Source organism: Zootoca vivipara, chromosome 10 (genome assembly GCF_963506605.1).
Source record: "Zootoca vivipara chromosome 10, rZooViv1.1, whole genome shotgun sequence".
NCBI lineage: Eukaryota > Metazoa > Chordata > Lepidosauria > Squamata > Lacertidae > Zootoca > Zootoca vivipara.
The window spans coordinates 5,341,960-5,354,474 of record NC_083285.1 but is presented as its reverse complement, the minus strand read 5'-3'; the positions used below and the strand labels follow the sequence as shown (position 1 = coordinate 5,354,474).

The window sequence follows — 12,515 nt, the reverse complement described above, 5'->3', positions numbered from 1 at the left end:
GGGCCACGGCACACTTGTTCCATGAAAAAAATCACGAGGCACACCACCATTAAAAAAGTTAAAAAAATTAACTCTGTGCCGCCCTATATTATAATTATGACTGTAAGAAACACTTGCCAAATATTGCTTTCCGGCGGGTTAGTGTCGTGTATTGGCGGCCGCCAGGCTCGTTTGCACTGAGCTTTGGGAAAGAGGAGGAGAAATATTGCTTTCCGGTCGGTCAGCGCTGATTATTGGCGGCCGCCAGGCACATGACAATGCAAATCGCCCTTCTCGTCGCCGCACGTCGCGGCACACCAGCCAGCGTCTCGCGGCACACTAGTGTGCCGCGGAACAGTGGTTGAGAAACGCTGCTTTACACTATGGAGTTTTCCCTTTCTCCCATCATGCCTCATGATAAATGAACCAAAGTTTCTACTCTATGATTCTATAATTCCTACTTCCATGACAGCCCCTCTGTAAAATAAATTATGAGGGGGCCCTTCCAATTCAGATTGATTATACACCCACATCCAATAACATACTTTCTGATAACATACTTTCCAATCAGAGATGAAACATTATTATGATAGGAGGAAACTGAATTACATTTGAAGTACATGAATTCGGAATGCATAAATTAATAAATTTAACACCTTTTTCAAAGAAAATATACAACTTCAACTAAAAACTATCATAAATGATGCATTTAACAAAACGATTGCATATAATTTAATATTTTTGGATTTGGTGGGCCCCTTAGAATCCATGGGGACTCATATACTGCACACCCTCTGAACCTCTATGGCAGGCATCCCCAAACTTCAGCCCTCCAGATGTTTTGGACTACAATTCCCATCTTCCCCGACCACTGGTCCTGTTAGTTAGGGATCATGGGAGTTGTAGGCCAAAACATCTGGAGGGCCGCAGTTTGGGGATGCCTGCTCTATGGCCACACACCAGCACAACACATGGCCACTCTGTACAAGGCAAGGATTTCTGACTGTGGCTTCCCAGCCAATTGCGAGTGCCTCGCTTTTTCTGCAGTCTCAGCTGCTTTAGGGTAGAGGTGGTTTGCCAGAGCAGAGGGAGAGAAAGCTGAAAGGGCCACATGGATCTGCCACCACATACAATGAAAGTGTGGTTCTTATTTTTCTTAAGAGGGGATGGCCGAAGGATGGAGGGAAGAGCGAGAGACATGGTGTGGCAGGAAGAGAGAAAAGCCAGCAGTCAGCACTGTTCATCCATTATTGGCTCTAAAGGACTGCAGGTCCTTCCTTTAATATACAGTGTGCATTTGCAAACCTCGCTAGACAGATTTCCCAAAAAGCAATGAAAACTCACTCTCCCACAGCTGCTGCTTCGTAGCAAGATTACATAATTTACTTTCCAACTAATTATTGCTGTATACGTGGAAAGGTTGATGACGGAAGCAGGAAGGTGTAAATGCGCCAGAGCCTGTTTGCAGAGGGCTTCACAGACCAAACCCCACAAAAAGAAAAAGGGTGCAAGGGCTGGAAGGAAGAACAGACGCTCCACAGAGAATTATGCCATGCCAAAGGTTAGATGGGTGAGCAATCTGCCTCCTGGTCCAATAAGAAGAGTACGAAGAAGAGTAGGAGGGGCCACAGAGGAGTTTGCCTCCATTACCTCACTAGTAATGGAAAGTATTATCTCTGAAGTCCCTGCTTAGGCTGTAAGTATATACACTTTAATAAAGCAGCATTTCCCAGCCCCATTGTTTGGGTTGGAGGGACTGAATTAATAAAACAAGTTTATGGCAGGGACTCAGTGTATGTTTTGGACTGGTTAGATGACCCAACTTTGATACTCACAACTTTTAAAAATAATGATAGTCGGTGCCTGACCAGGTGGAGCAGGAACAAGTGCCTTCAGGATACAGAAAACCAAGCCTCAGACATGCTAGAAGGTCTAAAGCAGGGATGCCGGCAAACATGACCAATGCTCAGGGATGGTGGCAGTTGAACAACATCTGGCACGGGGGGGGGGGGGCGGACACATGCTCCTCGTACCTTGTTTGAAGCATTTGAATTTTCCTGCGGAATACAAACCCCAATCCAGCTTCCTACCGGTAATTGTGAGGAGACTATATACCCTGTTTCTCCTAAAATAAGACATACCCATAAAATAAGCCATAGCAGGATTTCTAAGCATTTGCGCAATATAAGCCATACCCCGAAAATAAGACATAGTGATAGGTGCAGTTCTGGAGGGCCCCAAGGAAGAGGCAAGGCTGGACGCGTAATAAAAAATAAGACATCTCCTGAAAATAAGCCACTGACAGTGTCTTATTTTAAGAGAAACACGGTATGAAGCAAACCATTTTACGTTCGGTTCCAAATATTCTGTAAGACGCTTACAACCAGGAAGTCAGGGGGTTTCTTAGCACGATCTGCCTGACACACCTCAGCTCAGAGACTTCCTTGCCTGCTCACCACGATCCCACTGAACTGTCTTCTAGTCAGAAATAACTACCTTTATAGCCATAGCTTTTTGAACACATAGGGAGCCACTGAGGCTGAAAAGATGCCATCAAGTGTCACAACAAGAAATCATCTTACTGGTAAGTCCTGAGGGACAGTGATTCTTGACCAACAGGGTTAGTTGTAACTGTGATACAGCTATAATAGGGTAATGACCAGTTAATTATGAACCCACTAATCTAATGGTAATGAACTGGCTGAAAAGCCCTGGGCAATTCACTTTGCTTATGAAATATGGGTAGCATTCAAGACCTCTGCTGTACAGCCTTCACTACCAAGGAGGGTTGAAAATTGCAAGCTGCTAATCATGACAAACATTCCTTCCAAATGTTGTGTTCAAATAATGACTTCAGTTTGGTGCAAAGGGAAGCAAAAGCTTTATTACATACATAATTTACAATGCACCATGAGATTAGACTATTACAATTACGAAAACCAATTCAAAACAAATGCTTGCTTAGATGGCTAATGAGTGGGTCTGCAAATGTAAACAATTACAAACACTCAATATGCATGAGAGAAGAAATCATTTAGAAGTGATGGATACTTCAAGCAATAGCAAAAACAGAACAGAGTTGAGAGAATAAAAGGAAAAAAAGGAGACTGGAACTCTAGGCGAAAGAGGCTAAAAATAACCACTCTTCTGAGTGACAGAAAATCACCACCTCATAAGAATCCAAGCTTTAGTTAGTGTCCACTGTGGGTATATTTTATGGCTTTTTATGTGGACAGTATGGCTATAAAACACCGAGTAGAGGCAACACTGCCATAGGTTTCTGTTATTCACCCAATATTGATACCGAATAAAATTCAGCTGTTGAGCCATCATTTATTCACAAACTCTTCCCTACAGTTCCCCTTGTTATATTAACCATAGTTCTTCAAGTTTAGACATTACAGGCTGAGGGAGCTGTAGTTAATGTAAAGGTAATATTGTGATCTCTTCCTCTGGTACATAAAGAGAAGAGGGGGAAGGGAATGCACACAACTGTATGAACATAACTTCTTTATGTTACAAGAAACCATAATTTAGTTTGGTAGGTTGGTAGGTATTAAAAAGATCAAATCCCATTTTTGAACAGACACTTCCTGTGTGTTCCTGGGAAAGCCACATGAAGATTATTGAAGTTATAATGCATTTATTTCAATAAGACTAATATACATACGGATGAGCACTGGATTGTGGCCAGGTGTATAAATAGAAGCTCCATCCCAACATGAATGGCAAGAAGGCCGATAACAACATGGAACTGCTGAAGTTGTTTTGTAAAGGGGGGAAATATCAGGCTCATTTTGCAGCTACTCTCTTGTCATTTTGGGAATGCAAGGCAAATTAAAGTAGCAGCAGATAGCTGCAACTTCAGTTGCTGGTGCTGTGTACTGGGGCAAGTACCCTTTGCCATTGCCCAGCTGCTAGGTCCAAAAGTGCAGCAGGGGACAGTGGGGAGAACAGCAGGTGGGAAAAGATTGTGACGGTGGGTGGGAGAGTAGCAGCAAATTCACTCAAAAAAATAAACATTAAAACAGGCTGGTATTGGTGAGAGCACAAGCATGGTGTTTCAATCTACTATTATTTACATGATATAATATCTGATATCATAATATATGATGGGCTTATTATGATTCTCTTCAAGTCTTTTTCTTAACTCATAAACTAAGAGGCTAGTTAATAGGACCTGAACAGCATGAGAGTCTTCTTAACCCTGTGAACTCTGGACAATTCCAAACTATTAAGAAAGCAGCACATATTGTATAGGGCCACACAGGGGCATAGCAAGGTGGTGTGGGAGGTGCGTTCCGCCCCGGGTGTCCCCCGGGTGGGCAGCACTCACCGCGGGGGCTGCAGCGCGCCTGAGCCACACAACTCTCCTGGGAGTGACATGGTGGCTTGAGTGCCTGTTGCCCCCCCCCCAACTGTAGGGTGGCTAAGTGGGAGGAGGCAGGCAGACTCCTTCGAGACTCTGTGGTGCCCCTGTGGGCAGCTGGCCCCACCCCCAAGCAAAGGGCATGCATGCCACCCTAGCGCTCGATCAGCTTGCTCCGCCGCTGGGTCCACATTCCATAACTTAATGGCAATCAAAAATATACCATGTATTTAAAATAGATATATATTGGGAGTGACTGGGCAGGCTTACTTTACAGTTGGTACTTGCACCAATATAGAGTTGTCATATTTCAAAGAGTAAAAATCTGGACACAAAAGTTGTTGTGCTTTTTTTTTTGCCAAAGTTGTCTGCAACAGCTAAAATAAAAATAAAAATGAGTTTTCCGGCTATTGTTAATGAAATTCACCAATCTACACTTCCGACATGGGCTGCCATACGTCTGGATTTTCCTGGACATGGCAGCATTTTCCACCCAGACGCTGCTTAAGAGGGACGGATACCCACTGTGTCGAGGAAATTCCAGACATATGGCAACCCTATACCAATAAAAATGAGATCTGGTAAAATGTAAATGTATAAACCACACATTTCATCTCAATATGGTTTTGTTCCAAGAACTAGCAATTTATCAGCTGTGTGGTCACAGGAAATATTTTAATTTCATGCATGTCCCTATCATATTGGTTCGGAATCTGTTGGCATTGATCCTACCTTCACTTACCTAGGAGTAAGACCTACTGAATTCAATGGGCCTTACATCCAAGTTGCCATGTATAGAACTTTGCTACTAACTCTGTAGCTTGCGTTAAACATGGTACATTTCAAATGTGAAGTACTTACTCAATGAAGTAGACTTCTCCCTTCTCTGTGTAAGCCATTTCCCAATTGTCAGGCAATGGGCCCAATTCATCATTTTCTTCTGGTTTCGGTTGCTTTGTTACATCCATATCCTCTTTTACCTCTTCAGGTTGGCTATATACTGGTGCAGGATAAGGCTGTGAGGAAGTTTCACCTGAGGCAACTGTACTCTTCTCTTCATGTTCACTTGATTCTGCACAAGAGAAGACATGTGTGTCAAGATTCCTGTGCTATTGAAGTATCAATTGTAGAAATACAGTAATAATAATAATAATAACCACTGGAAGGTTTCCCTGTGTAAATATTAAAACTAGGCTGAAGCAGGAAGAAACATAAAACAGGAGCAGTGGGCTGTACATTTGCAGTGACATTGGAGAGATTCTAATTTCACGTGTGCTCCCTGTTGGCCACAGTCCCACTAGGTGGAAATATCACTTGTCCAAACCTCAAGAAATTAACCACGACCTGGGTCTGTGCAATGGAACATGTGTGATACGATTAGACAGCTGCCTCATAGACTGTGGACCAACCCTAGTTAAGTCCCACCAAATTTTGGTGCATGAGGATTAAGAACACAGTGAATTGGAAGTTGTGATTCTGCTGAGCCACTTCATTGTGGGAAGGATCCTGTCAGCTATCCATGGGAAGGGTAGAATTCACATTTGGAATATGGAACTTAAAAGTCTAAAGACAAAAAAATGCCTAGGTGCATATTTATTTTATTTCAAAAACTGATATACCACAGATTTTTCCAATGAGATTCAACACTCAAAAATCCACAACTCAATCTACAGTTCAACCAATTCATGAATCAAAACAACAGTATAAAAACCAGGATCACAGTAATGATTACAAAACAATTACAAAACGGTCACTAGAATTAAACATCAACATCAAATTCTCATGTATCAATCAGATCCATTGCTGCTTGAGGTCCCCTGATTATACAGTTGTAGAAAATGAGAGATATGTTGCAGCATACCTCTATTTTCTCACATCAAGGAACACAAGAAGGGCCTTTACTCTAGCCAGAAGCTCAGCCTTGGCAGCCGGTTTTGGAAGGATCATTTGGAAAAGTCCCGTATGCTCAGAGACTTTGAGCCTGCCCACTAGGGGAAATGGGAAGCCCCGAGCATTTATTTTTTTAGATGTCCCATTTATGATGAGAGATACCATTGACCCTCAGCTGGAGAGGCTTGTCGGATGAGTCTAAACTCAATTCTCTCCACTTAGGCAAAAGCCACAAGACGACCTGGATGGTCGCCAGATTCTGCGTGCAGATTTGCAGGCACAGACCACCCCCTGAAACAAATTAGTTCACTAGGAAAACAGTTGAAGTCGGCCTCCATGGTGGCAGGGCCAATTTGTATGGTAGCCCAAATTTTAGGACTTTATGTGTATATGCATTTATCTCAGATTTTAGTCTCTAAGCCGTTGTACAATGTTTTAAATGTATTTTTATTATTGTGAAAGCTGTCCCAGTTGTGCTTTTCGAGCTGGTCTTTGACAGTAATAAAATTATGTTATGCTGATCTGATGTAGACAATCCATAGTTTAATTAACAGAAATGGGGGAGGAGTTGGTTTTTTTGGCTTCACAAAAACTTCATTCTATTGCCTGAGTTCATTTAATCAAACCTTTTAAGTATACACATATATCTCGACCTAGACCTAGATCTATAGTCTGTATCTACCTACCTACCTACCTACCTACCTACCTACCTACCTACCTACCTAAAATCCAACAACCGGATAACTTAAGTCAATATATTAAACACAGGTCAAGTTTCCCATGATAGAAAATGAGATTCTAAATTAATCCAGCTTCCTTCCTGTAACCAAAGGCAACGTTCTTACATCTTTAGGTGACCTACATTCAAAAATTAAAATACTTGAAGCCTGGAGTATAAAAATAGTGCAAATCTGGTCTTCCCATGATAGTTCCCCCCCCCCCCATGAGAGAAAGTCAGTAGCTGATGACTTCCTATACTGTACTAACATCCACCCCAACAGGGAAGTGCTAGTCCTCATGCTTGTCACACTGCTGGTTCACAATTTAGTTGTCCAATGTTTTATAAAATCATCCATCCATCTGTAACACCACCACCACCACCACCTCCTCCTACTATGCATTTATATAGCACTTCATATAAATTATCAAAGCACTTCTTATACATCCTGGCTGCAGGAACGGGAGGGGTAAAACCCGACTCCAGCCTTAGCCAACTCTACTGTCGTGGCCAGAAGAGGAGTGGTGGCAACAGGGGGCTTCTTTTTCGGGGATGCTGCCAGGCTGCCTGCTGCTGCACCCACATCCTTGTAAGGAGCAATATCTGTGAAGTGCAATGGAGCAAAGAGGAATAAAACGAGGTGTGCCTATATATGTTACAAAGTAGTGGGAGGAGACTTGATGGAGAAATACCATTTTCTGAAGCAGCCTCCTTTTATTTGTAATGCGCGAGTTTTGCTCTGGCTTCCATATAAGTGCGCTTAATCACTGCAGGCTTAGTCACTTGGACAAAGCAGTGGAAAGAGGCACAGACTTAAAACGAGGTGAAAATGCATCAGAATTGCTCTGTACATCTTAATGCAAATATTAGCTGTTTAGGAAAACCACCTTCCTCTTCATTGCTACAGAAATGAGCGTTGTAGGTGTAGATAAAATTACATAAATGTGCTTTTGCAAGTCTTCCAGAAAACCCTTGCTGCTTTCTCCTTCTTGCTTACTTTTGAGTTGTGAGATGGGGAAGTGACTTCCATTTTGTTTCTCATCCCATCAGTCAAATTGTGAGCTAAAAGCTGACAGCAACCCCACGAACCTGACATTTTTCCCACAGTAGGCAACAGAAAGTATGACTGCAGCTAAGAACTGCAGGGAACAGAGGGGCTCAGCTGGCATGCAAAATATTGCACAGAAGGGCAAAAGAAACCAAGTTGAATTCCTCTCGCAATTAGGAGAGAGATCTTTCTAGCTGTGTAAAAAAGAGGTATGAAAATGGTCTCTCTGCTCCCACTTTGCATTCTTTTTGAAGATCCGTTTGAGCATTTAAAGCATTTTAAACAATGGCATGACAATGGGATTACAACCTTGGAAATGAACCATCTGGCCTCTCTTGTCTCCCTTAAGGGAGGACCACCTGAAAACCACCTGAGAGAACAACGCACACTATCAAAGAGTGAGTGCCGGCAAAGTAAATGTCAAAACTTAGGGTAAGCAATGTAATAGTCATTGCATAACAGTATAAATTTAAAAGCAATAAATATATATGCTTGTATGTGAAAAACACCATAGTTAAGAATAAAGCAAATAATGGTTTCCAATGACTCAAGGAGCGAGTCAAACCTCACAATGTAAATGAAGGCAGTCCCCTGGCAAACAAATTGTCATGTGCCTCCGGGGGGGGGGGGGGAGGATGAGGCAGGAACAAATGAAGATGTAGATGATACTTGAGAAATTAAAGGAATGAAGAATATTTTAGGCTAGGGAGGGTAAAATTAAGATATATAGGTGTGAATTGAAGAAAATGTTTAGGATAGTAAAAAAGTAAATGTAAGTGGAATCAGACAGTTGAGCGGCTTACCGCCTCTGTTCCTCTTCTCTATCCTGGAGCCTCTTGGTGGCAGGGGGAGGCTTTGGGGGGAGGAGATGGGGGAGGTAGGGAGAAGCTTAACTATAATAAGGACCACCTCACGACTGTCCATCTGCCCCGGGACCTTCTCGTGGCAGGAGGAGGAGGTGGACAAAAAGTGAAAAATAATTAAGAGATGGAAGTTTTACAAAAATAAATAGTACAAAATAAAATAATGGTTTGTTTATAAGATAATGGGGGAAATTTTGGTGTATGAAAACTGCTAAGGAAAAAATAAAGTTGTTTTAAAAAAATGAAAATCAGAAGGGTGAGAATTGAGGAAGTCCACAAGACAATGAGGGTTAAAAATATTGATTTCTTTATTTGTATTTTGTTATGTTTTTCTCTTTGTTATTTTTTAGTTTATGTGTACTGTTTATGTTGTGAGGTATTTGTTTTTGTTTTTATTGTATTATGTTTTATTTTAAAATGAACAATTTTTTTGAAAAATAGGAAATAAATAAATGAATGAATGATACTTTATGGAGGTGGGGGACTTATTCAAATTCAATGCGCTATTTTCCTCAAATGGAAAAAAGGAAGTCCTGTATTAAAAGCTATGTGTATATAATTTTTACAGTTCTTAAAGATTAGGTGCTGGATTTATTGTTTTATATGTGTGTATATTCAAAAGCTTTTAATGCAATGATTTGTCCTTCAATCTATGCTTCAGGAAATAACATTTCACTCTTTTTCTTGAAACTTCTTTTTTTCAATAGGATCATTAGGTTCTAAATCACATACCGGTATATTCTGTTTCTACGTAAGACAAATGAAACACCTATTTCCTACACATGAAAACTCAAGAGTTTTCAGAATCTTTTATTTGATGCACACTTTTGAACTGTTCAATTAATTTCTTAAATTAAAAACAATTTTGTACATTAAAAGGCAGATTGAGAGACCCAACTTGATAACTTTTTAGACCTCCCTCAAGTATGAGGTAAACCAATCTATAGAGATACAGAAATGACTTGAATTGTTCCGAGCGCAATGCAAGTATGGGCCAGAAAAGATTCTCGATGGCTGGAAACTATCAGAGAAGAAAGCAGGCAGGGAGAACACACCTGCACTTTAAACAACATGATCTCTGGTTCAAGACATAGCTACAGAAGCAGGTCAAAGCAGCAGTGTCTGTAATTGCAAGTCCTGACTTTGAGTCAATGAAATAATGGATTCTGGGGTCATATCCAAGTTTCAGCACCTGCTATCCGGCAGGGGCAGACTTTGATAATATGGCACCTTAAGCAAGGACAAATTTTGGTGCCCTCTAACTTTGAGTAGGTACCTGTATAAATTTAGGTTGTATCATCATCATCATAATCATCATCTACCACTGTATTCTGCTCTGGTCAGACCGCACCTGGAGTACTGTGTCCAGTTCTGGGCACCACAGTTCAAGAAGGATATTGACAATCTGGAACGTGTCCAAAAGAGGGCAACGAAAATGGTCAAAGGCCTGGAAACGATGCCTTATGAGGAACGGCTTAGGGAGCTGGGTATGTTTAGCCTGGAGAAGAGAAGGTTAATGGGTGATATGATAGCCATGTTCAAATATATAAAAGGATGTCATATAGAGGAGGGAGAAAGGTTGTTTTCTGCTGCTCCAGAGAAGCGGACACGGAGCAATGCATTCAAACTACAAGAAAGAAGATTCCACCTAAACATTAGAAAGAACTTCCTGACAGTAAGAGCTGTTCGGCAGTGGAATTTGCTACCAAGAAGTGTGGTGGAGTCTCCTTCTTTGGAGGTCTTTAAGCAGAGGCTTGACAGGCATATGTCAAGAATGCTTTGATGGTGTTTCCTGCTCGGCAGGGGGTTGGACTGGATGGCCCTTGTGGTCTCTTCCAACTCTACGATTCTATGATTCTATGATCATGTGCCCCCTCAACTCAGTGCTTTGTGGGGTGGGGAACCACCCATAGTGACCTATATCCAGCATTGCCAATGGGCCCCACTGTTGTTGCCTGTTCTAAGTCACCCATTTTTTTAAAAAATGTCTGGCCTGGCCCTCTGAGCAGCACTGGGTTTAGCAATCATAAATTTCACAATGTTGCTTGCTGTAACGTCACTGCTCTTTTGCCTTTAGCTACAATGGCAAGGAGCTGAAATCCACATGAGACATAACAAGAGGAAAAGCACTGACCTGGTGTTATTGCCATGCCATTTCCATTGACGACAGCTCTTTCTTCCTCCTCTTCCTCTGGGGGCTCTATTCCAGTCTTCTCCATGTTGCTCACCGACTTATTTCTTTTGCGTTTGCCTTCAGCACTGGGTGTTGCACCGGGGAGTAACTGGTCTGTTACATTTAACAACAATGGGGTTGGCTCTGCTGGAGGCTTTGGAGTACCGTAGTAGTTGTCTAGGGCAAGAAAAGAAAGAGACCACAAATGGAGCTGTGTGAAAATTACCCATTTATTTCGCCATAGTTTCCAGCTTTGTCTCCCCTCAGACTTACATTTCCATGAAGAAGAAGAAGAAGAAGAAGAAGAAGAAGAAGAAGAAGAAGAAGAAGAAGAAGAAGAAGAAGAAGAAGAAGAAGAAGAAGAAGAGTTTGGATTTTATATCCCGCTGTATCACTACCCGAAGGAGTCTCAAAGCGGCTAACATTCTCCTTTCACTTCCTCCCCCACAACAAACACTCTGTGGGGCAAGTGGGGCTGAGAGACTTCAAAGAAGTGTGACTAGCCCAAGGTCACCCAGCAGCTGCATGTGGAGGAGCGGAGACGCGAACCCGGTTCCCCAGATTACGAGTCTACCGCTCTTAACCACTACACCACACTGGCTCTCTGTAGAGTGTTTTGGATATCTGAACTGAAAAAGCAGCTGCACAAACTGCTGTGCATGATAACAGAGGTCTGGCACATGCATGTCAACTAGTTCCTATCCTCTAGTTATAGAGAGGAGTATGTATTCAAATGTGTATCAAAATGTACATTCCACTGAGAGTGATGAACTGGCTTTCGTCTTATAAAAGTGCGCAAGACAGCTAACAATTGGTGAAGAAATAAAAACCAATGAAATAACTTTTAAAAAGAACTACATCACACACTTAGAAATAAAACAGAGGTGAAATGAACCACAACCAACAACATAATCAATAACCAGTAAAATAATCAGCTAGTCCACACTAGAGTTTACTGTGTGTTTGTAGCTGTTTGCATTCCTATTTTATTTGACTAGTCCACGTGATGTTACTCCCAGGCTGGATCTAGACACATCAGAGAAGCAATTGTAAACTCATACAGGGAAATCTGGAAGGGAAAGATAGGACTCACACAGGGCCATCTGGTGTCGTAGTGTTATATCACATATACAATGCAAATAAAAGGCTTTTTCTTTACGAATCCAGCTGAGTCCTCAAACAACACAAATCTTGGGGCTCCCTCCCTGTAAATTTGGGTATAATCTGATAAATAGGGAAAATTGGGCTCCAAACCACTCCACTCAGTTTAGTGTTTTAGGGTGGATGGATCCATTGCCACTTTCTGCGACAACCCTTTCCATGCCCACTCCTTACTCAGTGCTTTATTTTCATTTCTAGCTGTGCTTGCAACTATTTGCAGCATGCTACTGAATGGAATATAGCCTTATATAATTGTTTTTCATCTCTCATATTTTCTCAAAATCTGAAAAATGCACAAGCAAACCACTTCTACT

The 12,515-nt window shown here is 41.7% G+C and overlaps 1 protein-coding gene across 17 annotated transcripts in view; it reads right to left on the bottom strand.

Moving 5' to 3' along the window:
• Positions 1 to 12,515, bottom strand: part of MAGI2 (membrane associated guanylate kinase, WW and PDZ domain containing 2) — a 587,732-nt gene that overhangs the window by 227,679 nt on the left and 347,538 nt on the right. For all 17 annotated transcript variants that reach the window (XM_060279499.1, XM_060279498.1, XM_060279503.1 and 14 more), the window contains 2 exons: positions 11,002 to 11,217; positions 5,210 to 5,420 (listed from right to left, as the gene is read on the bottom strand). In XM_060279499.1, coding sequence (XP_060135482.1) covers positions 5,210 to 5,420; positions 11,002 to 11,217 — 427 coding nt within the window. The remainder of the gene's footprint in view (positions 1 to 5,209; positions 5,421 to 11,001; positions 11,218 to 12,515) is intronic.